The sequence below is a fragment of the Talpa occidentalis genome, unplaced genomic scaffold (genome assembly GCF_014898055.3).
Source record: "Talpa occidentalis isolate TD23 unplaced genomic scaffold, MPIMG_talOcc4v2.1 talOcc4.8, whole genome shotgun sequence".
In the NCBI taxonomy this organism is placed as follows: domain Eukaryota; kingdom Metazoa; phylum Chordata; class Mammalia; order Eulipotyphla; family Talpidae; genus Talpa; species Talpa occidentalis.
Genome location: NW_023605194.1, coordinates 73498162 through 73521618, shown reverse-complemented (window position 1 = coordinate 73521618; position 23457 = coordinate 73498162). Strand labels below are relative to the sequence as shown.

The window sequence follows — 23457 nt, the reverse complement described above, 5'->3', positions numbered from 1 at the left end:
GAAAAGAAGGAACAATTCTGGGTTTGAGGTTCTCTATATAATACAAGACCAGGATGTGTATTACCTTCACATAATAGTATCTGAGGGCCCGGCTGAGTTTATCATAATTCATGTTAGGCTTGTTCTTTCGAATCCCCCAGAGACGAGCCACCTCTTCTGCTTGCAGAAGCTTGAATTCCCCATTGTTAGAGGTCCAGCAAATCATGTTCTTGTGCTGAGGCTCCTGAAGGAGCTGCAGGAGGAACTGCCACAGGGTGATGGCGCTGTCCATAGCAATGAGCTGAAGAAGCACAGATAAGACACAAGATTACACAAACAACCAACGTGTTCACAGCACACATGTCAAACATGGTTCCAATTGCTCTCACTATGGTCATTCATCTCATCCCCACGGCAGTCCTACATGACAGATGCTATCAGAAAAAAACTTCCTTTTCTTTATCTAGAAATGAGATCTCAGTGGATCAGAATAGGACTTGAAAACAAATGAAATGAAAAACTAACTGACTCCAAAGAGTTAACTAAAATATCTAAGGCCACATAAGAAACTGGTGGAGCAGAGATTTACCCAGGCAATCTGGATTCAGAGTCCAAACTCAAGCTTGCCACACTGCTTAAGAAAAGTTTTGCTGAGAGAAAACTAGCTCCATAAATTATGGGAGCCAATTGATAATTTCCAGTCATTCAAGTATCACTGCTGTTAACTTTTATCTTAAAAACTCACTGCCATAGGGCCTCCCCGGTTGTGCAGAAGGTTGAACGCAGTGCTATGAAGCTGTTCCGCAGCCTCTGCAGCACAGGTTTGATTCCCAGCTGGCCAGGGAGATACCTACATGGCACGGCAGACCTCTCCTGTCTCAGCAGTGCTTTCGGTCCATCTGCCTGTTCTACTCCCTGCTCTGTCTCTGGTAAATCCTCTCACTCTCCCGCCTCTCTGACCTATACCCCAGCTCTTGTATAAATAAATGAATCTTAAAAAAATCCTTCATAAAAAAAACCAACTCTGCCATATTCTCCAAGGAGACCACCACTACAGCATCTAAATCGGCCCAAGCTGGTTTATTTGCTAGGATGTATATGTGTGTCTCAGAGTTATCCAGAGGTGTAGGGAATAATCTACTTTGCTCCACTGGTATTTCTCCTCCAGATAATTTCCATTATCATAAATATAATTTACATATGAATTGGCAGCACTGAAAATTCAGCAAAATGTTCTCTAATTTACAAGTTCTGTCACCATTCTGTCCACAGGGATTCCATCTGCATAGATCTTCCTGTATCTGATTAGCAACCTTAATTTGATTATCAAGACATAAACTGAAAAATCTTTCAAAATCTCAAGTTTTAGGATCTCTGTTTAGGTTAAAGTTTCTCAACTTGTTCTTTTGATAATTTAGGACCAAATAATTCTTTATTCCTGGAGGCTGTCCCCTAAACATTGCAGTAATTTAGCAACATCCCTAGCCTCTTCCCACTAGATGCCAGTAGCGCCACCCCCGCCAATCAAAAACATCTCCAGCCATTGCCAAATGTTCTCCCAGGAGACAAATCATCCCAGATCATAACCACTGGTTTAGGCAAAATGCTCTTGCCAAGTTATTTGCCTCATAAAACTTCAAAACACCCCATTTATTAGGAAGGATTCTTTAGGGGAGAAACTCTGGGCAAACACTCGTAAGTACCAAGAAGCCAATTAAAGAATTTTACACATAACAAACTTCCTCTTTATCTGAGAATGAGATCTCTTGTCCATGAGAATAGGACTTGAAAACAAATTACATCAATTCCATTAAAATACTACAAAAATAGGTACATTAGACCGTATCAAAAATTTAAAACGTGTGCTGCAAACAATACTATTGAGTGAGAAAACAATAATTAGAAGAAAAATATTTTCAAGTCATAATGGGCTTCTATCAAAATTATATAAAGAACTTAGTTAAAAATTAGGAAAAGCGGTGCATCCCTAGTGGCGCAAAGGGTTAAGCACCGCACTGTGAAGCAATCGGCAGTCTCTGCAGCTCGAGTTTGATCCCCAGAGTTCATCCCCAGCCAGCCAGGGAGCAACCCACATGGCCAAGCAGACCTCTCCTGTCTCCCTGCTGCTTCCCCCAGCAGTGTATCAGTGTATCTCAGTCAGCCTGCCTGTTGTGTTCCCCACTCTGTCTCTGCTGAATACTCTCACCACCCCCCCACCCCCACCACCCTGCATCTCTGGCCTGTACTCCAGCTCTTGTATACATAAAATAAATAAATCTTTTAAAAAAATTAGGAAAAGGATTTAAAAGTTATTTCTCCGAAGATACACAAATGGCCAATAAGCACATGAACTAATGCTCAACATCATTAACTGTTACGGAATGAAAATCAAAACCGCATTAAAATACAACTTCAGGGCCTCCCTGATGGCGCAAGGTGTTAAGACACAACCTATGAAGCTATTCACAGCCACTGCAGCATGCGTTCAATCCTTGGCCGGCCAGGGAGCATCCCACATCTTCTGACTCGCCAGCTGCTCCCCTCAGCAGTGTATCTCAGTCAGTCTGCCTGTTCCGTTCCCCACTCTATCTCTGGTGAATCCTCTCACCACCCCCCCCCCACATCTCTGGCCTGTACCCCAGTTCTTGTATGCATAAGTAAATAAATCTTTTTAAAAAATTAAAAAAATTATAAATAAAAAAAAATACAACTTCACACCGCCTAAGATGGCTATAATAAAAAAGACAATCACTAGTGTTGGCTTAGGATGTTGAAAATTGAAACCTTCACACCCTGCTGGTGGGAATGTAAAATGACACAGCCACTTTGGACAACAGTTTGCCAGTTCCTCAAAATGCTAAACAGAGGGTTTTCATATGACCAATAATTCCACTCCAAGGTATAGAAGCCCGAGAAATGAAAACATGTCTGTACATCCTTATGTAAGAATGTTCACAGCAGCATTATTTATAAAATCCAAAAAGTAGAGACAACATAATGTCTATCAACTGATAAACAGAAAACCAAAATGTGACATGACCATACAGTGGACTATCATTCAGACAGGAAAAAAAGGAACAAAGTACCGATAGAACAGGGATGAGCCTGGGAAACATTATGCTACATGAAAGAAGCCGCACACAAAAGACCACATGCTGTATGACCCCATTTATAAGAAGTGTCCAGAGTGGGCTGATCCGTTATACAGGGAAAGTAGATCAGTGCTGGGGGGGGGGGGAGGAGGAAGGGGGGAGCGCCTGCTAACCAGGTGATGAAAATATTATAAAGTTAGATTGTGGTAGTGGTTTCACAACTCTTTGAATACGCTAAAAACCCTTAACTGAACTCTTTCAGTAAATTTTATGGTACATGAATTATACCTCAAGATAAAGACGTTAAAAACATACCAACCAGGCCTCTCTGGTGGTGCAAGGGGTTAAACACAGCACTGTGAAGCTATCCTCAGCCTCTGCAGCACAAGTTCAATTCCCAGCTGGCCAGGGAGCTCCCCACATGGCATAGCAGACCTTTCCTGTCTCGCCTGCTGCTCCCCTCAGCAGTGTATTTCAGTCAGTCTGCCTGTTCTGTTCCCCACTCTGTCTCTGGTGAATCCTCTCACCCCCTGTGCTCTCACCTGTACCCTAGTTCTTACATGTATTAAAAAACCTTAAAAAAAAACATACCAACCTAAACCTACAAACATTACAAAAGTCAGGCCTGATGAGCCCCATTCTAACACCAAATAACTCACAAAGGAGGGGTCCTTAAGGACCAACTATATCAGCTTCCAAACAGGGCAGGTATAAAGAGAAGCCACGGAAATTAGCTGGGTTTCTATCACTTTTTTGAGACACTCAAAATGTCCCCCAATAATCCTCACAGTTATCACTTGAAGGGGGTCATGTGAAGAGGAGTGGTCCAAAAGTAGAGAAGGGAAGCACTGGGGAGATGCCTCCCACAGAGTTAACAGAGAAGCCAGGAATCCTAGGCTCTCTCATCAGGTTACCTACTCTTCATTCTGGAAACCACTTCCTAGAAGGATAAAAGCATCCATATCACAATTGGTTGTAAAGTATTACATATTAGATACTAGTGATACTAATTTACAAATATCAAGGGTCACCTTAGCTCTAAATACAAAGCCCACTAGAAATCAGTTTCCCATAGCCCCATAGAACAGAATTAAAACCATCAATTTATAGTCATGAAGTATGGGGGAGGGGCTCCCTGTCATTTCTCTGAATTTATCAGACACCTTTCTTCTGATAATGACCTATTCATGGCAAGTTACCCTTTAACTACTATGTTTCCAGTGTAAATATTATGGTATGTGTTTAGGTGAGAGTTTCCATTGAAGAGAAGGAACAGTGAAAGGCAAAGGGAAAGGATCTACATACAAGTTTCTCCTTTCACCTGAGGGTTTAAAAAAAATCAAAGGATTTGAAAAATCAAATAATGTGATCATTATTTGACAATCTAAACCTGCTAAAATTACTCCCAAGGAAGTTTTAGTTTAACCAAACAACTCAATCTCCACATTTCCAGACATCAGATTGCTCAGAGGACAAGGGTGTGTATGTGAGGGCAAGCAAGAGAAAAACAGATGGGGGGGGGGGGGGACAGAGAACAAATAACACCAGAAGAGGTAGGGTGGGGGAGGGGAGGGGGAAAGACCTATAATCTCAAGACCATTACAAGCTTGGTGCCTCTGATTCCATTTGATTTTGGAAAAATTCCCCAAAGCCAACCTTAGAGTCTGTCTCGCTGTCATGTGGAGAACGCTCCAGCCCTAGAGACTGATGCCCACGCTACACATCCAAGAGGCAGAAACAACCGCTGATGTGTCCACCATCACACAAGTGCCACCCAGAGAGAAGGGGAGTTTTCCCAAAATATGGGTGTTCCCTGAGGTGGAGCAGGTTTGTCCTCAGCCTTGCTTATGGGAAAGCGGTGTGTGTGTGGCATCAGACACTGGTGAGCCGCTGGATGCTCAGGGCAGAGCCTGCGTAGGTGGCAAACCCCAAGGCAGCTTTAGCACATCCCAGTGCCTCTATGACAGGAGCTTGTGGCGTTTGGAAGGAAAATGGTACTGCGGTTTTGGGCTGAAGTACTGAAAAATAATTTTTATTTTTTAAAAACTAACAAAGACATAAAATAGTCATTTTCAATAAGTACTTTAAGAGAGTATTTTTATTCATTCAATTTTGATATCAGGTTCTTTGAAAAGTTGGTGAACTTCTGGGTTTATAGTTAAGTGGAAGATTTGTATCACGACTATTTTAGTTCCTAAAAGTGAGCTATTAATCTATTAATGTGAATTTCAATGATTTTCTCAGTCATAAAAGACAAGTGGGAAAGTTCTATAAGAGTTATTAAAAACTACTACAGTTATTAAAAAACAAAGGTGAAATGAAGAGCCAAAAAATATGTATCTTGTTACCTATCAGCCAAAAAAAAACTCCATTTTCTTTCTTGTGGAAAATCTCAAATTTCCTACATTCCAATTTCAGAAAAACTTTTATAAGTATAATGAGGGAGGGAAATACTTAACTGATCCAAATGAAGAATCTGATTTTTGAGACGGTAAATGCTAGAAAACATCACTGATTCTACCTTAACACTTCAAAAATGCTAAATTAATCCCTGTGCTAAACTGAAAGCGGGAGCAAGTTGAAATTACATACTAGGGAAAGGAAGTCTTTATTAAATGAGATCTTTTCCACCCTAAACATGTTTATAATACACACAGACCAGTTGCTGTGGTGACCGATAGTCCAACTATTTTTCAGAAACAGCAGCTAAGACTCAAGTTTAGAAATGTCTCCATTATGAGTGTGCTTAAATAGAACAAAACCAAATTCGCTGTCAAAAAGTAACCAGATGTATCTAACTGTCCAGCATCCTATACGAAGGGCATGATAAATAACAGTTTCGTTTCGATAAGCCTTAAGTGTAACGGGTGCCACTTAGGCAGTTTTCATGTTTAAAGAAAAATCAAAGGGGGGGGGGGACTGAATCATACCACATTTTAAGGAAAGCACCGACGGCGCTAAATACTGAAGCAACAAGTTTTCCATGCGGCAGGGTGGCGAGTGGGTGCAGGAAAAGGGGGGAGAGGCTCGGATCCAGCAGCCAGAGATGGGGGAAAGAGTCTGAGGCGGAATGAAACCCTAGTGTCTTTATTTAAATCCCCTAAACTTCAATAATACCTCTTATTTTCTGCTCAGGCCGGTTTAATATTCCGCCCCAAAAGATGCTTCCAGTGGGTCCTCCTAGGGATGAAGCCGCGACCGGCCGAGCCGCGGCTGCACATTAGGCGGAAAGGAAGGGGGAGGCCGGAGCCGGAGAGGAGAAAAAATGAAACTCGACACCGGATGAAGCGCGAGCGCGGGGAGAGGAAGACGCGCGGTGACCGTGTGCCCCGGGGGAGATCAAAGTTCAGGGGAAGAGCCGCAGCTCGCCCGGCCCCGGCGGCGCTGCATTACTGTACTTTCATTTTCCAACTTCCTGTCGCTTCAAAAGTCAGAACTGCTCCCCTCTGCCCCACCCCGATCCCCCCGAAACACCAAAACCTGCCGCCTCCGGCCCGAAGGCCCTCGCGGGACCCAACAGAGCGGGGTGCGAGGGGGCAGGGGGCTCCCGCGGGCACCCGGGCGGGCGCGCCGGGGGCGGGTCCCCGGGGAGGCGCGCGCCCGCCGCCCCCGCGGCCGCGCGCGCACTTCCTGTCGGGCCGCCGGCCCCTCGCCCCCGCCCGAGGGACCCCGACGGGGCGCGGGGGGTGGCCGCTCACCGAGGCCGCGCCGGGGCTCCCGGTGAGTGTCCGCCTCGAACGCGGTGCTCCTCTCCGCCCGCCGCCTCCTCACGCCGGGCTCTCGAGGGCGGCGCGCCGGCCGCTGCGACCCCCGCGGTGGAGCCGGAGAAGGCGGCGGCGGCCGAGCCGAGCCCGCGGGGCGCCCGCCGCCGCCCGCATCTCCCGCCGCGACTCCTCGCGTCCCGCCTTCCCGCCCCTGCACGGGGCGGCGACGACGGCGCGGGTCGTCGGGTCGTCGGGCCGCTACCCGCCGGGCGCGCGCTCGGGGCGTGCCTCGCCGGCCGGCCTGCCACTCGCCGCGCGGCCGCCGCCACTCTCGAGCCCCCCCGGCGGCGGCGGGGCCCCTCCCAGACGCCGCAGCCGCCTCGCGTCACTTCCGGTGGCGGGAAGGGCGGGGCGCCGCCCGCGGGGAGCGTAGCCCGAGCGCTGGAGCTGGGTGCGGAGGGTCGGGGCGCGGCCGCCCCGGGACCCCGCGTGGCCGTCCTCGGGCCCGCTGCTTGGCCTTGGCGGCGGCGCCCGACCGGAAGCCGCCGCCCCAAAGCTGCCACCTGCGTTGGGACCTCGGGCCGCCCGGGGCCCCCCTCTGCCCGAGTCCGAGGGACCCTTTGGGGTGGCCACACCGAGTGTGTCGGCTCCTCCTGGGCCCCCGTCCCGCCTCCCCCGGCTGAGTGGAGGGAGAGGCGACGCCGCGAGCCCGAGTTTTAGGTGTGCGCCCGCGGACGCACCCGTGTCGCGGGGGAACGCCGGCTTCGGGGTCACGCCGGGCGTCTAGCCCTCGCTCTGCCTCTCACTACCTCAGCAATCTTAGGCAATTTTCCTGACCTCCTGTAGTGCCAGGAAGGGCACAGAGCAGGTTGTCTAGGATTGGGCATACCAGGTAAAGGAGAGCCCTGGAGCCCTGGGTGGCTGTCTCAGGCTTTTGTTGAGCTTTCACATGTAGTGCAGTAACCAGGTACACGTACACGGCATGGCGGGGAGGCGGGCGGGGGCGGCCAGGAAGCTGGCAGGCCTCCAGGCCCCCAGCAAGTCTTCACTCTGGGTTTCTCTGGCTTCTTTCTCGAACTCTTCTCTCCAGTTCCCTCCTCTGCGTCTGCTTCTCGGTGGTGACTATCTGCTGCTGTGGCCCACAGAAGTAAAGGACATAACTTAATAACAAAGTAACGAAATGCAGGTGCCCCCTCAGGCAGGGCAATCCTAATGGCAGGAGGACAGAAAAGCCTGAAAATCATTTACCCTACACCTCCCCAGACATTTTCATCTGTAAAATGAAGTGAAAGACCTGGTCTCGTAGGGTTGTGACAACAAAAGGAGATGAGGGGCAGAAATCACGGCTGAGTGTCTAGCCCATCGCTTATTGTTGAGTAAAATTATTCAGGAAACAAGTCACACTTGGTACAAGAGGCTAATAGAACAATTTAGCAGCAGAAAAGAAGGTCTCTAAGAAACGGAGTCTGCTGGACAAAACCTCCGAGAAATAGATTCGGTCTAACAGGAAACCAAAGAGGAGTGAGTGTCGGGGTGCCTGGTTGTTGCTGATCACTTACTAGCTGTGTCCGCAGGGAGCTGCTTAACCTCTTCGAACCTCAGTTTCCTCATGTAAAGATGAAAAATAATGGGCAGCATTGCATGAGATAAAGCCAATAATATGTTCAGAGACCCAGTAAATGGATGATATAATTTATTTTGGCGTGCCTCTCACCCCCCCTGTTGAATTCATGGTAAATTTAATTAAACTCGTTGAGTGAAATATGACCCTAGCATTTTTTTGTAGGCTTTGGGGAAAGAATCATCACTTCCTTTGATTTTCAACCTCCTCCACCATAATATAGAGTAATTCTAATACACAGAGAGAGGTGGTAGCTTTTCTAAAATAAAGAATATAAACATTTTCACTAAAACATGTTTTAAGGGGAACATGCACTATAAGTGGTTTTCCCTGCAACAATTTCCATTTTAGAAACCAAAAGGGAAAAAAAAATAAGGTAGGATGTTAATATACCCCTTGGACACATTTCTTTGTAGAAAGACTTTATTTTAAAGCCCCAAAATAAGAACAGGTAAGGACCCACCCTGCTCTGCCCAACCTAGGGGTCAACTTCTGACTCAGCTTCAGGATTTGTAGCTGTATCATCTCCCCTTTACATTGAGCTGACAGCGTTGTCAATGGCAGGGTATTTTTGGAAGAGCCTACCTTGGGAGTTCTTAAATTAGTCATAGCAAGTCTGTCTCCTTTTAAATTGACTTTTTTTGGGAACAGTACATGTTGACAGCAGAGAAACTAGCAAAGTGGATTTCAGATTAGTGATCTGGGGGGAGGGTGGTATTAATGTGCCTGATTTTCCCACTCAGGATTCTATAAATACAGAATATCTCCTTGGGTCCTCACATAACAGATGGTTCTGTTTTTGCAAACTCCATGGTAGTTATGTTGGTCACCACAAAGACTGCTGCTTTGTTATCTTCTTTGGCCATTTTCCCATCAGATAGGTGGATCCCCAGAGCTAGTGAGGATGATCTCAAAATCTGCAGGTTTTGTGTTTAAATGTTTTCTGCTTGACCTTCCCCAGGTTGTGTGTGTGTTTTGGTTTTTATTTTTAAATACAAAGCTGCATTTATTCATGTCCAAGTCATCATTTAGATCTGTGAGTGCAGTAATCAGGACCAGAGGAGAGGTGAATCAGAGCCTAAACAACAACAAAAACACTGGGACGTGCTTGCCCTCCTGAAATTAGATTTTTTTTTTAAACCATTACAGTTATTCCAGGGCCTCCCCGGTGGCGCAGCGGTTGAGCGCTGGGTTGCGAAGCTGCCCGCGGCCTCTGCAGCGCCGGTTCGATCCCCGGCAGCTCCCCAGCCACCGGAGGAGGGTCCCGCATGGCGCGCAGACCTCTCCTGCCGCCCGCTGCTCCCCTCAGCAGTGTACTTCGGTCCCTCTGCCTGCTCTGCTCCCCGCTCTGGCTCTGGTGAATTCTCTCACCCTCCTGCGCTTCTCACTGTACCCAGTGCTTGTATAAATAAATAAATAAATAAATAAAATCATAAAAATAAATAAATAAAAATTAAAAAAAAAAACATTACAGTTATTCCAGCCCTGCCACTCCTACACCCCTAATTTAATTACATCTCCTATCCCAATAACACCTAGTTATCATTTCTTCTCAAGGCAACTCCCCCTTCCCTCTCTTCTGTTTCACTGCCTCACCATTCCCCCCATACTAGTACCCCCTTTTCCTAAAGAACTCTTTCATTCTTGGACTCTGACAAGCCTGGAGCCATTTCCTTGTCTTTCAGGCAATGCCTTGCAGCACTGAAATAAAGAAGACGTAGCCCTTACATCAAAGGGAACACAAGCCCAGGAGGGACAGGAATGAAGAAAATTGCAGTAGGACTGAGATGAAAGAGTACAAATTGAGGATTTCTGGAATCTATTGTTTGGATCTTCCTAAACTCTAAGCTTGATCCTCCTGAGAAAATCTAACTTAAAACAACCTCTCTGCACCTCACTTTCAGCATCTTTGAAAATATGTTGAAGACCTATACTTTTCACTGCTAGATATAGTAAAAGGAAAAGATGGTCAATCAAACTACTTTGAGCCCTGGGTAAATTGTATATTGATTTGGCAGCTTTTGCAAACCCCACCACCCATCAAGCTTCTAAAATTCACCAAATATAAGCAGTGAAATGATAGTAAAAACTATCTTTATACCCAGACTATTATTCTGAACTAAGGAATTTCCTCCTCAATAATATAATCAGAGGGTATTCAAGGTTCAGAGAAAAGCACATGAAAAGGTTCTTGTTGCTTCCAGACTCTGAGGAAAGCTTGAGGCTTTGAGCCCTTGCTATAATCTTCACACAACACAGCCTTCCCCGGGGAGGACATGACAAGACTTGAGTTACTGCAGTTATGAGCCTGGGGCACAGCAAGGATCTGATTCACTTAATCACCTGTCTCTCTCTCTCTCTCTCTCTCCCTCTCTCTCACACACACACACACACACACACCCTCAGGAATAACATCTTGTAATTCTCATCTTTGGAATGTACACCCAGCCTACTACTTTCCTCTTCCATTAATATTTTTAATCAAAAATCATTCTGTTGATAAATGTACTTCAGGGGGCCTTATAAAAATGATTATGTGGGAGGCAGATCTTGCCTGTCTGTGTCTATGCAGGTGTCTTTTCCCTTTTTTTTCCTTTCCTTAATAAACTGGCTTTGTGCTGATGAAAAAAAATTAATATGTGAACTGATCGCTCTAATTGCTCTTCGGAGAAAAGGTAACTTAGTTGATACAACCTCATAAAATCCACCATGTTGTAACTGTATAACAGGATGGCTTGGCCAAGTCCTTGTAGGATACATATTGCTGTGGATTTTAAGCCAGAAAAAGTTGTTTCCTCTGGTGTATTTTATAACTAGAAAACATTTGTTTTTCAATTAAAATGAATTCAGGAGCCCCCAATGTATGATACCAGGCTGTCTGCAATAGAAGAAACTCAGAGGCTCTGTTCTCCGTCCTAGGAATTCTGACTTGTAGCAGTGACACACCCGCAGCAAGAGTTACTGCCCACAGCTTCCGTGTTTAAGATCCTCGACTCCTCTTTCGTTCTAGTTGACACCCATTCAGAATTCAGCTGAGGATCCAGAGATGGCGGGAAGGAGAAGTCAGGCTAAGGAGTGATGGGAGGAGGGCAGCTATAAGCTGGGTTTCGTGTTTTGGTGAGAGGGACTGGGAGAGGGCATGACCACCTCCCACCACTGCACGAAGGAACATTTCCTGAAAGAGGTGAAGTTTGCAAGACTTGGTGCTCATTCAAAAATGTGTAATGCCAGCTTTTTATTCCTTTATTTATCCAGCTGCAGAACATGGTTCATTTTGTTATGCTGGAGAACTTAGTTTGGGAGTTGTATGCTTCATTCAGAAATGTGACAGCCGCCCCCCCACCCCGAGCCCCTCCTTCACACTCTCCAAGGAAGGAAATCTGAGTTCTGTTAAGGCTCACCCTGCAAAGTGGGAGATTTAGGGCTCTATAAGGCTTTTCCTCCCTCCCTTTCTCTCAGCTTCTCCCTGCTTCTCAGAAAAATGCGGCTGTGATGCATGTAGCTATGGAATATTGAAAATTATATTCCAATCAGAGGGCCCTAAAGTAGAGGCAGAACTGGGGGTTCTCTCTATGATGGAAAAGATCCAGAGACAAGGATTCATGGAGCGGGAGGCGTCTGGCTGGATCTCTTTTGGAACAGTAACCCTTCCCACAGTGTGTGCAGTTTTTCCACGTTCTTGCTTCCTCTCCATCGCCCCACCCCAGCATTCTCTTTCAGCTTCGTCATCTCATGCCTGCTTTTTCTTTTCCCTTCTGCCTCTATATTTGAACCCTGCCAGATGAACATGTATTAGCCATAAGAGTGGGCCTTATGCCAGAGAACATTTCATATCAAAAAAAGTGTTTTTGAAGCAGTAACCATGTGCTGAGCACTGCAAATGGCTAAGGTCAGTCTCTTTTCTTATGGACCAGTGGGTAAAACACCCCCAATACAGGGAGGAGTGTTGGAAACTATGTGCCAGGACAGGGCATGTCCACGGGGACCTCATGTTCTCCCCGGAGAACACACTGGGCCCTCCAGGTAGCCAGGATTTAGAGAAAGCTGGAGAGGAGATTTGCCTAGAATGCTTCCCCCTCCCCTGCCAGCCCTGGCTGTCTCCTCCTTGAGGTCTCAGCTTGGATGTTACCTGCTCAGAAAGTCCTCCTGCCCCCAAACCTCCCGTGTCCCCATCATGTCCAGTTCTGACCTATTTGTAGCTCTTACCACACTGATATGTATTTGTCTCTTCAACTTTCTGGGCGCTATCCTTGGGACCAAAACCTAGCTTTGTTCATCTCTGAAGCCCTGGGTCCAGTGCAGTCCCCACCCCAAGACTGCCCCGTGCAAGTTTCTGGAATGGCTAGATTGTGGAAGTGAAGGGCACGGCACAGCCAAGCTCAAAGCACAAACTTAACCTGGCTTCAAGGAGGGGGTCCCTTTTTGGGCTTCTGTTCCATGAGGTCTGAAGAATGAGTTCTGTCTATTAAGGGTGCTATCCTGGCTCCTTAATACTCCCATTGAGGAGGGACCTCACTCTCCAAAGCTTTGTTCAACATCCAAATGCTAATGGCGCCTAATCTTTATCTCTGATCATTTCTTCTACCCCAGCACAGGACTTGTGTCTACATGTTCCTGCAGGTTCCGACATATTCCTGCTTGGATGTCCTCATGAGCTGCCCATCTCACAGCCTGAACTCACTGTCCGTGCTGCCACCCAATCCAAATGCCCCCGATTTCAGTGGAAAATATTGCCCAGACCTCTCGGTCCTCTCTACGGAGTCCTTTCTCCGCCTTCACAGACAACTGGTCGCCGTGGCCAGTTGTATGTCATCTCTGGGAGATCTCACATCTGCCTCTTGCTGTCCCCAACACTCACCACTGTTGTCAGGACAATGACAGTAGGTCTAACTCCTCTGTTGCGTTCCAGCCCTTCTTCCACATTACCCCAAGGAAATTTCCTGGAACACACATTTGATTACATTACGCATCTGTTTCAGAGTGTCCAATGATTGATTTCTCTGCTGCTTCCAGGAAAAGTTCAAACTCTAGCCTGACAGAGCTGTGAAAAGCGAAGCTTAAAGCTCACTGCCCTTGTGTTCCCTGTTTTGACCATGTAGAGTCTAACCCTTTTGGCTAAATCTCCAGCCTTGCAAACTATAGCCCCTCAAACACATCAAGCACTTCCAGGGCTCCAGCCTTTTGTTTCTGTAGCTCCCTTAGCCTGGAAAGTCACCTCCATCCCATGGAATTTCTTGAAAGCAAATATTTTGTCAGTTACCTTTGTGTCTAGCCAGGCCTGGCCTGTAATAGGGTTCAGAGAATACTGAGTCAAGAATTCCCGCTTCAAGGAAGGCCCCGCTCTCACACAAACTCCTTCTCTGCTTCTCTTGACCACCGTTCACTTCCACCCCAATTCAATTTGGAAGTGGTGTTCCTTCCAGCTCTACTCACCCAGCTGATAATTCATGAGTTCCTGCTGAGTACCAGGAGCTGTGCTAAGAGCCTAGGGTAATAAACTCATGCGCAGACAGTTGTGACACCAAGTTAAGGGCCACGATGGGGTCCTTGGTGTCTACACTTTCCTGCAGAAAAATGAACGTGGAAAGGGAAACCATGGCCACTGTGCTAACTGGTGAGCATGGTGTCTGGGCAGAGGGAGTGGCCTGGGTGAGTCAAATGTTCCATGATGTCTTAGTCTGTTCAGGCTGCTATAACAAAACACCACAGACTGGGAAGTTTATAAATAACAAAGATTTATTTCTCACAGTTCTCAAGGCTAGGAAGCCGAAGACCATGGTGCCAGCGAGCCCACGTCTGGGAGGCAGCAGCCTTGACCAAGCTCAGGCTGTGCTCACATGTGGGAGGGGGAGCGAGCTCTGGGGGTCTCCTTTTTCAGGAGGAGTCATTCACCAGGGCCTCACCTCATGACCCAAGTACTTACCAAAGGTCCTGGCTCCTGATACCATTATCTTTGGGGTTTAGGGTTTCAACATAAGACTTGGGGGGTGGGGGGACACAGACATTAAGACACATGATAACAAGATGTTCCTGCTGTACAACAGGGCCGAGAGCCCCTTTCTGTGGAACACGGGCCAGACACTCCAGCTACTTCGTCTGGTCCCCCTCAGGTTTCTTACTGACCATATCCCTTCTGCTGACAGTCGCCTCAGTTGTCTTAAAACAATGTCCAACGTTTTAGCCAAACTCTGCCACCTCACTTCACCCTAGCCTGAATCTAACAGGAGAGGAGGACATGTACACTTCTTCACAGCCCCTTAACAGTCACTCGTGTACTTGGGACAGGACCTTGGTTTCTCTAGCTGAATAGAGGGCTTTATGCAAAACAGATGACATGCTGGGTTGGCTAAATATTCATACTTCAGCCTCTTCAGGCCCACTCTCCTGGGCAACTAACCACTGTGCACAGCCTACGTCAGAGAATCTTAAGGTTAGGAGATGCTTTAAAAAAGCGTAGACCTTGGGCCTCCCTGGTGGCCTAGGGGTTGAGTCTCAGCGCTATCACTACAAGGGGGAGGGGAGTGAGAAACCTCTCTTACCTCGCCCTGCTGCTCCCCTCAGCAGTATATTTTAGTAGATCTGCCTGTTCTGTTCCCCACTCTGTCTCTGGTGAATTTGCTCATCTCCTGCACCTCTGGCCTACACCCCAGTTCTTCTATGCAAAATAAATAAATAAATTTTTTTTTGTAAAAAAAGCATAAACCATCCTAATGCTTGAATCTCCTTCATGACCCTGCACTGCACACTGGTTGGCACATACTCAATACCTTCAATGCAAAGAACCCCCCACCTCCAGAAGCAGCCCATTTACCCTGTGACTCTCAAAATCTGTATTTCTACAAGCTCCCTTTAGTCCCCCTCCAGAGAACACAGAACTGCTCCACCCCTTCCCTCCACAGAACAGCCCTTTGAAAGCTGAAGACTGTTCTCTCATCTCCTGAGAAGTCTCTGCCAAACTAAATATATCGCCGCTGCCTTCACCCCTTCCTCACACGATGGGATTCAAAGCATCTTCACCATCCGGCCATTGTCCGTGCTCTAAATATGAAGAACAATTAACTGCCAGATTGGCTTTCTCTTTCAAGCTTCTGACCCAAATAGAAAACCCAGTCATAAGTTTCATACAAGTAAAAGGTTATAAAGTTACATGTGAGGTTTGAAAATAGGAAGCTGGTTTCCTCACTGCTCCAAACACTGGGCCAACCACTCTACCTGCAGTACATCCAGACATACCGGGAAGGCAGACAGCATGCGCTAAAAAAGTTATTTTTAAAAAGATGTAAACATTACTCCTAGTAGTTTGTATTTTCAGAAAATGCCTGCAGGCCTGCCCAGCTCCAGCCACTCATGCCCGAGGGACCCACCCTGGGTCTCCTTCCACTGGGGCTGGGCCTCTGCGAACTCTCCCAGCCTGTGCTCTCCTCAGGCCGCGCGTTCTATACCGGCTTCTGCAGGTGGCCGGAACTGTCACTGGCCAGGGACCTCGAGGGACGAGGGGCCGCTCCTGTATTTTCACCCTGTCACAGCCCTGGCATGCGGTAATAAATGTTTGTGGGAAGAATGAGTAGATGAATACGTGAAAAATATTTTGTTTGTATGTTTTTTTGAGAACAAAAAAGATAGATTAGAATACCCTGCAAGAGAGCAGGGGTGAGAAGGGGGAGGTCTGTGCACCAAGTAAGGCTTAAGGCTCTCTTGGTTACTCTCGCATCTGCCGGGGTGTCTGGTGTTGGGCATTGACATTTGACAAGAATGTGTCCTGCTGCTGAATTCATGGTCAAGGTGATGGTCTTATGGCCGGTTTCCAGTGAAACCCTTTCACTCCCTTTATCTATTCAAGCTCCCCAAACTTCCTACAGGGCAAGGAGTAGGGGCTCAGTTTTAAACTTAGTAATGATACCCTGACATTTCCCCCTTTCCTGAGAAGACAATGACAAGTCTTTGGGGGTGGGCCAGAGATTTGGCCTCTGTAGCCGCGTTAAGCTGAATTTTGGGGCGTAGCACTGGCCCTAGGTTATTGTCGTCTGGGGACAGTGGGGAGTGGGGTGTGGACGGGAAGGAGCTGCACTTTGGGCTTTCAGACAGCGTCAATTTTAGCTGCTATGTGTTGTTCTGAGGGGCACAGGTGGTGCCGGTTGTTAAAAACGGCTGCCCAAGCATCCAGGTTCATATTTCCTGCAGCCATTTCTGCCTCCCAGTCTCTGTGATGGTACTCCATGGTGACGATACTCCATGACCAGAAGCTGTAGTTTGAGGGTCACATATACTTTCTGTATACATAGGAGAGACCCAGTACAACCACGAAACTCGCCCACGTTGCTTTAGATGCCACCCTGAATCCATCAGCTATTGCTGAGCAGAGGGTCAGGAACTGGGGTTGCCGCGCAGAACTGGCAGACAGACATGAGCACAGAGGGAAAGAGAGGAGGAAAGTGAAACCACCCACCTTCCCAGCCATGACGGACTGCTGAGCTCATGGGGAATTTTTTTTTTTGGTATAAGTTTATTTTTTTTTTTGAAGATTTATTTATTCATGCATACAAGAACCGGGGTACAGGCCAGATGTGCGAGGGTGAACAGAACAGGCAGATTGACCAAAGTACACTGCTGAGGTGAGCAGCGGGGGAGGCAGGAGAGGTCTGCGGCACCATGTGGGTTTCTTGCAGGCCGACCAGGATCTAACGGCACTACAGAGGCTGCGGACAGCTCCACAGCGTTGCGCTCAATTGCCTGCGCCACCAGGGTGGTCCTCATGGAGACCTTTTGAGGACACTTGGGGGTGCCCAAGTTGGATCCCTTCAGTTATTGTCCATGAGCCAAACAGCCTCACAGGGTTTTGAAGGAAACCCAATGGGGCCTCAGTGGTCTTTGAGGACACCTGGAACTTTTCAGTAAATATTGGGGTATACCCCAACATGATACTGTCAGTGTTCCGAGGTTTCCTTGCAGTCCACTGGAGAACAAGAAATGGAGAGAAAAAACTAGGGGTCCTTGTACCTGATTTTACCTCATATGGATCACCAAAATATAGTGGGTTGAATACTGGGGTGAAGCTGGAGGTACAGGGGGGTGAAAGAATTCACCAGAGGCAGTGGAGAACAGAAAAGGCAGATTTATTGAAGTACCCTGTAATTTCTTTTGCAGGGGGAAAAATAGGGGAGGTCTGCTTGTGAAAAAGGTTTTGCCCTATATACAAGAGTACCTTAGTAGCTTAGGTTTACTATGAAAGTTGGCTGAGGAGGGCTGAGGAGGAAGTAATTAACCAGAGAAATACAGAACATGTTTAAGCTGAGGGCTGCAAAATAAATACAATTTCAGTGGACAAAGAAGAGGCAGAGGGCTCTATGTAAGGAGAGTGCAGCAAGTGCAAAGGCACTGAGGCGCAAAGGAACAAACTATGGTAAAAGAGTAGGAAGAAGCTCCCTGTGGCTGAGTTTGGGGGCTAGGGACCAGGGGGTGTCAGGTGAAGGGAATAAAGATAGGTAGAGCCACACTTGAAGGAGCACAGGTGAGTGGGCAGAAGCCTAGGGTGGTGGGCTCAGGGCACTGCAGGGTAACTCAGGATGCAGTCCAGGTGGTGAGTGGAGTCCAGAGAAAAGGGGGGCACAGTGAATGTATTAGCCAAGGGAGAGAGAACACGAGAGGCAGTGAGGATGGCCATGGGGCAATCAACGTGACGGGTATTTAGGATGCAGAATCAATAAGACATGGTGGTTTCCTTTATGACTAGTGTTTGGAGACTGAGAAAATGAATGTATGATCGACTGAAGCACTTATGTATTTCGAAAGTGTTCATTAAGTCAAAAACACTCTGAATTTGTTTCATGGAAGGAAATAACCTTGTTCCCTATTTAAAAACATTCTCCTGGTAGTGGTTTCTCCCCCACTCTTTTGTACTCCTACATATTATTGTCACTTGTCAAAATGCCTTGTACTTCTCACTTGAATAATCTTCTTTTCCCAAGGGAAAGTCTGAGAACTCAGTAAGGACTGGTCTTAGACCTCTTCACACCCCACAGGGTCTGTCCCACCTGCCTAATCCCTGTGATGCATTTGGCAAATGTGATGGCTGACTGGTCCATGCACAGCAGCGTATCAGGTGATGAGACAAGTCAAAAGCCCCTTTTTTTTTTTTTTTTTTAAAGATTCATTTATTTATGCATACAAGAGCCTGGGTGCAGGCCAGAGGTGCAGAGTGGTGGTGAGAAGATTCACCAGAGACAGAGTGGGGAGCAGAACAGGCAAATCTACTGAAATACACTGTTGAGGGGAGCAGCGGGCAAGACAGGAGAGGTTTGCTGTGCCATGTGGGTCAGCTCCCTGGTTGGCTGGGGATTGAACTCAGGCTGCAGTGGCTCCAGATAGATTCAGTCAAGCCCGCTGCTCCCCTCAGCAGTGTATTTCAGTCCATCCACTGTTCTGTTCCCCACTCTGTCTCTGGTGAATCCTCTCACCCCCCTGCACCTCTGGCCTGTACCCCAGTTCTTGTATGCATAAATAAATCTTTTTTTAAAAATTGGAAACAACAAATGCTGGTAAAGATTTAGAGAAAAAGGAGCCTCTTACACTGCTGGTGAGATGCAACCACTGGTTCAGCCACCATGGAAGCTGTGTGGAGGTTCCTCAAAACACTAAAAATGGGGCCTCCCCTGGTAGCACAGCGGTTGAGCGCTGGGCTGCAGAGCTGCCTGCAGCCTTGCAGCACCAGTTCGATCCCCGACCACCGGCGAGGGTTCCACATGGCGCGCAGACCTCTCCTGCCGCCCGCTGCTCCCCTCAACAGTATATTTCGTCAGTCTACCTGTTCTGTTCCCTGCTCTGGCTCTGGTGAATTCTCTCACCCTCCCGTGCTTCTGACTATACCCAGTGCTTGTATAAATAAATAAATAAATCTTAAAAAAACAAAACAAAAACACTAAAAATGGATCTGCCATATGACCCAGCAACCCCACTCCTAAGAATCTACACACAGGACACAAAAACACAATTCAAAAGGAGACCTGCACACTTATGTTTATTGTAGCACTGTTTACAATAGCCAAGATATGGAGACAACCTAAATGCCCCAAACAGATGAGAGGATCAAGAAGATGTGGTGTATACACAATGGAATACTACTCAGCAATCAAAAATGATGAAATTGTGCCATTTGTGGCAAGATGGATGGAACTAGAAGGGATTATGCTAAGCAAAATAAGTCAGAAGAAAAATGATGGTCTCACCTATACTTGGAATATAGGAAAAACAAAGGGTCAGGGAAAAAGACAAAACCTGCAAGCTGACCATTGATCTCAGGCACACAGCAGGGGAGGAGGAGGGAGAGGGGTCATAATGGGAGGGAGAGCACAAGGGGCTGTGCTGATGGATCGCAGGTGCTGTGGTGGTGGGGACTATGGGGACTACACCTGAGGGGAAAGATCCAATATTGCACAAAAACGAACAACGATGTAATAAATAAAAAGTGGGGACTGGACAATGCTAAACAGCAGCACACAGAACCCTGAAGTCGTGGAGTCACGGACTGGATGTGTAGAGATGATCTAACTAACCCTGTCGCTGCACACCCGGCAGATGGCTCCTCAAAGGTCGAATGCTAGTCAAGGGCAGACTGGGGGGGGGGGTGTCCAGTGACCCCAGCACCAGGGCTATCTCCTAATGTGTGGAGAGATCTAGTGACAGTGCTGGGTGTCAGAAAGTTCCAGCTCTGAACATGCCTCCAGCCAACGGTGACAAGCGGCCAGCTGCTGTCATCAAATCTGACCCTGGAAACCGAGGGTTTTCCCCAAGCATACAAGATGTCATCTGAGAACCAAACTGTCCAACCAGACTCCCCACCCCTGCTCTTCCTGCTCCCACATCTCTCTGTAACTGATCCTGAAGGGAGGAGCACCCCAGGCCTGAAAGAAAGAGCTGGGGATGTACAAAGGAGGGGACCCCACCCATCCTGTTCCACCCCAACCCCCTTGCTCCTCAGGACCCAGGACCCACGCACCCCCAGACATGGGCAGGATCCAGCATGAAGGTGGGGGGAGAGCAGTGGAATTGCCTGACCCCTTCCCCCACCACACTAAAACACTTTTCCCTTCTCTAAATTCTATCAGTACCTGGTTTACACTCTGCGTTTTCCACCTCCATACTGCCTGACTCCTCTCTGTGTTTGCTTCATTTTCACCTGAACAAATCGGTCCTGGGGCGCGGGCAGAGCGCACTTGTCTGGGACCCCACGCCAGCCGTGATGTCTTTGACGCCTTTTACAGCCTCCTACCTCCTTGCCAAGGTCCCCTTTCCTCCTGCTTTTCTCTACCCTCTGCCCTTCTCAGCAAGCTGATGTTTCTATGGGGAATGTAGTTAAAACCCGAGGAACAACCAGCACAAGTTTCCCACTGCTTGTGAGATGGGGACAATTTGATCCCAAATATTGAAAACTTGTGCTAGAAAGTGCCTCTGAGCCCGAGCTTCCTGCCCCCCAAGCCTGTGCACTCTGAGCCAGCAAACGGGAGGGGCTGATGTTCCAGAACACACCTGTGGGCCAGGCTCTCTGTTCTGGGGGCACAGGCAGGTGGGCAGTGATGGCTGACAGGTGGTCCTCTTTGCTTCTCTCACCTGTCATGCACATGTGATTAAGTCTCTGGGCCAGACCTTCAGTGGTTTCAGTGAGGGAAATTAAGGAAGTAAAATGCACATACTGGGCCTCCCTGGTGGTGCAGGTGGTTGAGCGCCGCACTGTGAAGCTGTCCTCAGCCTCTGCAGCATGGGTTCAATCCTGGCCGGCCAGCAAGACTCCCACATGGCGCAGCAGACCTCTCCTGTCTCGTCCACTGCTCTCCTCAGCAGTGTATCTCAGTCAGTCTGCCTGTTCTGCTCCCCGCTCTGTCTCAGGTGAATCCTTTCACCCTCCTGCACATCTGGCCTGTACCCCGGTTCTTGTATGCATGAATAAATAACATCTTTAAAAAAAATGCACATACTTCCAATTCAGGATGGTTACGTATCAATATAAACTCATAATGTATTTGCATAGCGATATTTCCCCCAGCTTTGTTTTTTTTCTTATTTTTTCTAATTTATTTTCTTATATCATTGTTCATTTTTGTACAATATTTGAAGTGAAGTCCCCGTAGTTCTCCCATGACCACAGCACCCGTGACCCATCACCACAGACCCTTGTGCTCTTCCCTCCCACTCTGACCCCCTCTCCCTCCCCTGCTGTGCATCTCAGATCTATGATCCACTGCAAGTGTTGTCTTTCTCCTGTCCCTTTGTTCGGTTTCCCTATATTCCACCTAGAAGTGAAACCATCCAGTAGTTTTCCTTCTCTTTCTGGTTTATTTCACTGAGCATAATCCCTTCCAGCTCCATCCATGTTTCTGCAAATGGCATTTCCCTAGCTTTGTTCCCCCAAAAGACCTCAAGTCAACCCAGTAATACACACTCCTGATGCTGGTATTATGGCCTGTAAGTACCTTTTCTCACAAGATGCAATCAGAGACCCAGGTGTGTGTCAGGAAGCAGAAGACACAGCCGGACACCCAGTCATGCGGCAGCAAAACAGCTTCCAAAGACCACTTAGACTTGTCTCAAAAGGACCCAGAAATCAACTTGATGAGGCTCCCAGGGGCCACAGATGAGAACCTTTGGACTGAATAGTAACTTCAAAGCACTGAAACACATCCATGAACAAGTAACAAGAGGGGAAAACCCCTGTCCTCACTAGTAATGCCGGGAGTCAAGTCATTGTTTTAAAAACTGGTAAATACAAGGAAGGAGCTAGGCACTTGAAGAAATAAAATGGCATTTTCCAAGATCTATGAAAAACATGAATGTAGGTAAAGCTGTCATTGACTACTAATATCCAAAAAGAAAGACAACCAGACAATTGACAGTCTCTTCCATGGAAGCACACACATCTACTAAATATTCATGCAAAAGCAAAGCTAAATATGACCTGGTCTCTGACTTGACCAATTTACAGAAAATACGGGAGCAATAAAAGCATGTGACCATCACCATGGAAATGCCATCAGCAAAACCCAGGTGCTCTCTAAGACAAGTCACCGGTTTCTTTAATAAATGAATTACAAGGGAAAAATTTGAGGAGGTATCTTTGGGTTACAAGAGATTGAGAAGATACAATCAATTGCTATGTATGCAACTTATTAGACTCTGATTTGAACGAAAAAAAACTACACAAAAAATCTGAGACAGGGAAATGTCAATACTGGATGGATTTTGCTTGTATTAAATAATTCTTTTTTGGTCTATAATAGTAAACTGGGTATGTGGCTTTATATTTCAGTAAGTCCTTTATCTTTTAGAAATATATTAGGGGGCCTCCCCAGTGGCACAGCGGTTGAGCACTGGGTTGCGAAGCTGCCCACGGCCTCTGCAGCATCGGTTTGATTCCCAGCCATCAGAGGAGGGTCCCACATGGCGTGCAGACCTCTCCTGCCACCCGCTGCTCCCGTCAGCAGTGTACTTCGGTCCTTCTGCCTGCTCTGCTCCCTGCTCTGGCTCTGGTGAATTCTCTCACCCTCCCGTGCTTCTGACTGTACCCAGTGCATGTATAAACAAACAAACAAACAAACAAATAAAAACATGCCTCTATATTAAAAAAAAAAGGTAAAAAAAAAAGAAATATATTAGGAATAAAATATGCTTGACATTTGCTTTAAAATTATGTAGGAGTCACATACCAGGGTATTACTAAATAAGTTATACATTTAAAGGCCTGTATCCCTATGATGGTGCAATGAAACCTAAATCAAACCAAGCTTGTGAAGGAGGGAAGGGGTTAAGAAGGAATGTCTTAAAAGTCACTGAGGATACGGTCAGCCAATAAGAATGGTGATTCAGCAGGAAAAAAATGACTATTTCTTCACAACTGAATGGCATTAAAAGAAAAAGAGGGGTTGGGCCTCCCCGGTGGCACAGCGGTTGAGCGCTGGGTTGCAATGCTGCTCACAGCCTCTGCAGCACCAGTTCGATCCCCAGCTGCTCCCCAGCCACCGGAGGAGGGTCCCGCATGGCGCGCGGACCTCTCCTGCCGCCCGCTGCTCCCCTC

At 47.3% G+C, this 23457-nt stretch overlaps 1 protein-coding gene across 3 annotated transcripts in view; it reads right to left on the bottom strand.

Annotated features, from left to right (window-relative positions):
* ELK4 (ETS transcription factor ELK4) overlaps nt 1–23457 on the bottom strand; it is a 56766-nt gene that overhangs the window by 13793 nt on the left and 19516 nt on the right. Inside the window, exons 1-2 of one of the 3 annotated variants that reach the window (XM_037498022.2) lie at nt 6770–6857; nt 65–280 (exon numbers count right to left, since the gene is read on the bottom strand). In XM_037498022.2, coding sequence (XP_037353919.1) covers nt 65–271 — 207 coding nt within the window. In that variant the 5' untranslated portion in view covers nt 272–280; nt 6770–6857. Of the gene's footprint in view, nt 1–64; nt 281–6188; nt 6417–6769; nt 6858–23457 lie in introns of those variants that run through there. The other 2 variants (XM_054690763.1, XM_037498023.2) reach the window with 2 other exon arrangements.